At 61.0% G+C, this 2,480-nt stretch overlaps 1 protein-coding gene across 1 annotated transcript in view; it reads left to right on the plus strand.

Annotated features, from left to right (window-relative positions):
* The window catches only part of LOC104489454, a gene marked incomplete at its 3' end in the record, with an annotated part of 8,396 nt that overhangs the window by 4,383 nt on the left and 1,533 nt on the right, over positions 1–2,480 (plus strand). Inside the window, exons 3-6 of the mRNA XM_010131618.1 lie at positions 127–226; positions 1,052–1,169; positions 2,102–2,244; positions 2,346–2,480. The exon at positions 2,346–2,480 is cut by the window's right edge and continues 1 nt beyond it. Coding sequence (XP_010129920.1) covers positions 127–226; positions 1,052–1,169; positions 2,102–2,244; positions 2,346–2,480 — 496 coding nt within the window. The remainder of the gene's footprint in view (positions 1–126; positions 227–1,051; positions 1,170–2,101; positions 2,245–2,345) is intronic.

The raw sequence follows: 2,480 nt of genomic DNA on the forward strand, positions 1-2,480 counted from the left end.
GGGAGCGAGCAGGCTGATTCTCACCTGCTCAGGCCGGGTTCTGTCCCTCTGCTCCCAGTCGAGGTGTTCTATCCTCCCTGTGGAACCGCTGCGTAACCTGTCTGCTTTCCCTCTCTCCTCTCCCAGCCGGCTGCATCAGGCTGTCAAATTGTACCTGTTTTCGAGCTTCTCGGGAGGTTTCAACTGCCCGCTGGCCATGACTGACGGGGCAGCCAAAATCGCTGAGGTACTGACAGCTCCACTGCTCCCCGCAGGCACAGCCCAGTCCTGGCAGCACCGGCCAAGGGTGGAGGGGAGCCGGTCTGCCACAGCCCCGTCTCCCGCTGCTTTCTCCTCCGCTTTCCGAGCCCTGTGCCCGGGCTGGCCGTTGCGGGAGTTTTCAACTGCCCGCTGGCCATGACTGACGGGGCAGCCAAAATCGCTGAGGTACTGACAGCTCCACTGCTCCCCGCAGGCACAGCCCAGTCCTGGCAGCACCGGCCAAGGGTGGAGGGGAGCCGGTCTGCCACAGCCCCGTCTCCCGCTGCTTTCTCCTCCGCTTTCCGAGCCCTGTGCCCGGGCTGGCCGTTGCCTTTGCTTACAGCACTGCGCGCAGCCAGGCCTTTGCTGCACGTGGAACCCGTGGCTCTGCGGGGAGCTGGAAACACGTTTCCCTGTCCCCTGTATGGAGCAGCAGCTAAATGGGTCAGGCCAGATCCGTACCTGATGTAAATGAACTTCCCCAGCCTGAAGCCATGGCTTTGCGCCTCGGTGACGCCCTTTGCACTGTGTCAGTGGCTCTGGAGGAGGCAGAGAAAAGCTGGTGCCGTCCAGCTTACCCCAACACGTGCTGGCACCACGTGCGGAGTCTGGAAAGCCCAGAGAGATGGAGAAATGCGAGGAGGTGGCAGTGCAGCACGAGTCTGGGTCCTCAGCCTGCCGAGGAGGAGGCGGGCAGTGTCCCCGGGGGCTCGCAGTGTCCCCTGCTCTGAGCCCAGCGCAGCAGTGGCAGTTAGGGCAACTCTCTAATTCGTCTGATTGATCTCAGTGTCTCCTCCCTGCCCCCAAACAGTCACTAGGTCTTCCTGGATCTCTGAAAAACGCTTTTGACCACCTGACATCCTGGGACCCCAAGAAGTTCTGGACCTCTGGCCAGTGGATGACCGAGCGCAGGGGAGGCTCCGATGTGGGTGCGTGCTCAAAGGGAAGGGGGGAAGCGGCTGCGGTAGCAGCTACACGCGTTAACGAGAGCTGAGGAGGGTGAGGAGAGCTTAGGAAGGCGGGTAGCTGGTTTAGGAACCTTCGGCAGAAGTCCCTCGAATGCTCTGCACAGCTCTGCTCTTTCACCACCAAAAGGCCCCTCCTGTGTCCCCCCGGGTGTGCAGCGCACGCAGGCGGGTACGGAGCCGTGCCCCTCACACGGGTGACACACGGATGTCCTGCTCCCTGAGCTAAGCCCTGAGCAAGACAGTCGCGCCCATCCCAGCTGGGACCGAGGGAGCTTTCTTGGCCTTCAGCTTTTAACCCTTGGCTGGCGTTAGTCACAGCGCCACGGGCCAGGAACCTCAGAACGCTGCTGTGGGGCAGAGGTGGGGAAGGGGAGTCGCCTGCCTGTGATGAAGCCGCAGCTGGTTTCCAGAGGAAGAAGGGCAGGGGTCGGCTGTGGAGATGTGCACTGCTGCAGGACGCCCGAGCCCGTGGCACCCCTCGTTGTTCTTGGCCGCGGTAGCTCCCAAGAAAGGGAGGCACTGGATGTACAGCGTGCTGCAGCCTGCTTACGAAGCAGCGCCACGAGCAGCTGCTGCGCCGGGGCAGGCGCTGGAGAGGTTAAACAGAGCGTGTTTCCTTCCCAGTACTTAACTCCGGCTGCATTTCTTATCCGGGGTCAATGAAAGAGATTAGCAGCTAATCCGTGCTCCATCCTGATGGCAAGAGGTGACTTATACTTAACTCCGGCTGCATTTCTTATCCGGGGTCAATGAAAGAGATTAGCAGCTAATCCGTGCTCCATCCTGGTGGCAAGAGGTGACTTAAAAGAGCTGCTGCTGCTGCTTAAACCCAAATCAGCATCGATCAAGGCAGACGTTCCCCGAAGCCCAGGCGGTCCTCTCCTCTCTTGCAGCTGACGGCACTGAGACCGTGGCCAGAAAGCAGCCAGATGGGACCTATCGGCTCTACGGTTTCAAGTGGTTCACGTCGGCGGCTGACTCTGACATGGCCCTAACCCTGGCCAGGGTGGCGGATGCTGAAGGACGAGTAAAACAGGTCTGTCTGCTGGTGGAAGCAGGGGGAGGAGCAGGGGCATTCTTCATCTTCCTTGTTCCCTTGTAACGATCCCCTCTCTCTGCGCTTCTCAACGGCGCCAGGGTTCCAGCGGCCTGTCCCTGTTCTTCCTGAGGGTCCGAGATGAGGAGGGGAAGCTGAACGGCATCCAGGTGCAACGGCTGAAGGACAAGCTGGGCACGCGGCAGATGGCAACGGCAGAGCTATGGCTGGACGGG

The sequence above is a fragment of the Buceros rhinoceros genome, unplaced genomic scaffold (assembly GCF_000710305.1).
Source record: "Buceros rhinoceros silvestris isolate BGI_N320 unplaced genomic scaffold, ASM71030v1 scaffold21112, whole genome shotgun sequence".
Lineage (NCBI taxonomy): Eukaryota > Metazoa > Chordata > Aves > Bucerotiformes > Bucerotidae > Buceros > Buceros rhinoceros.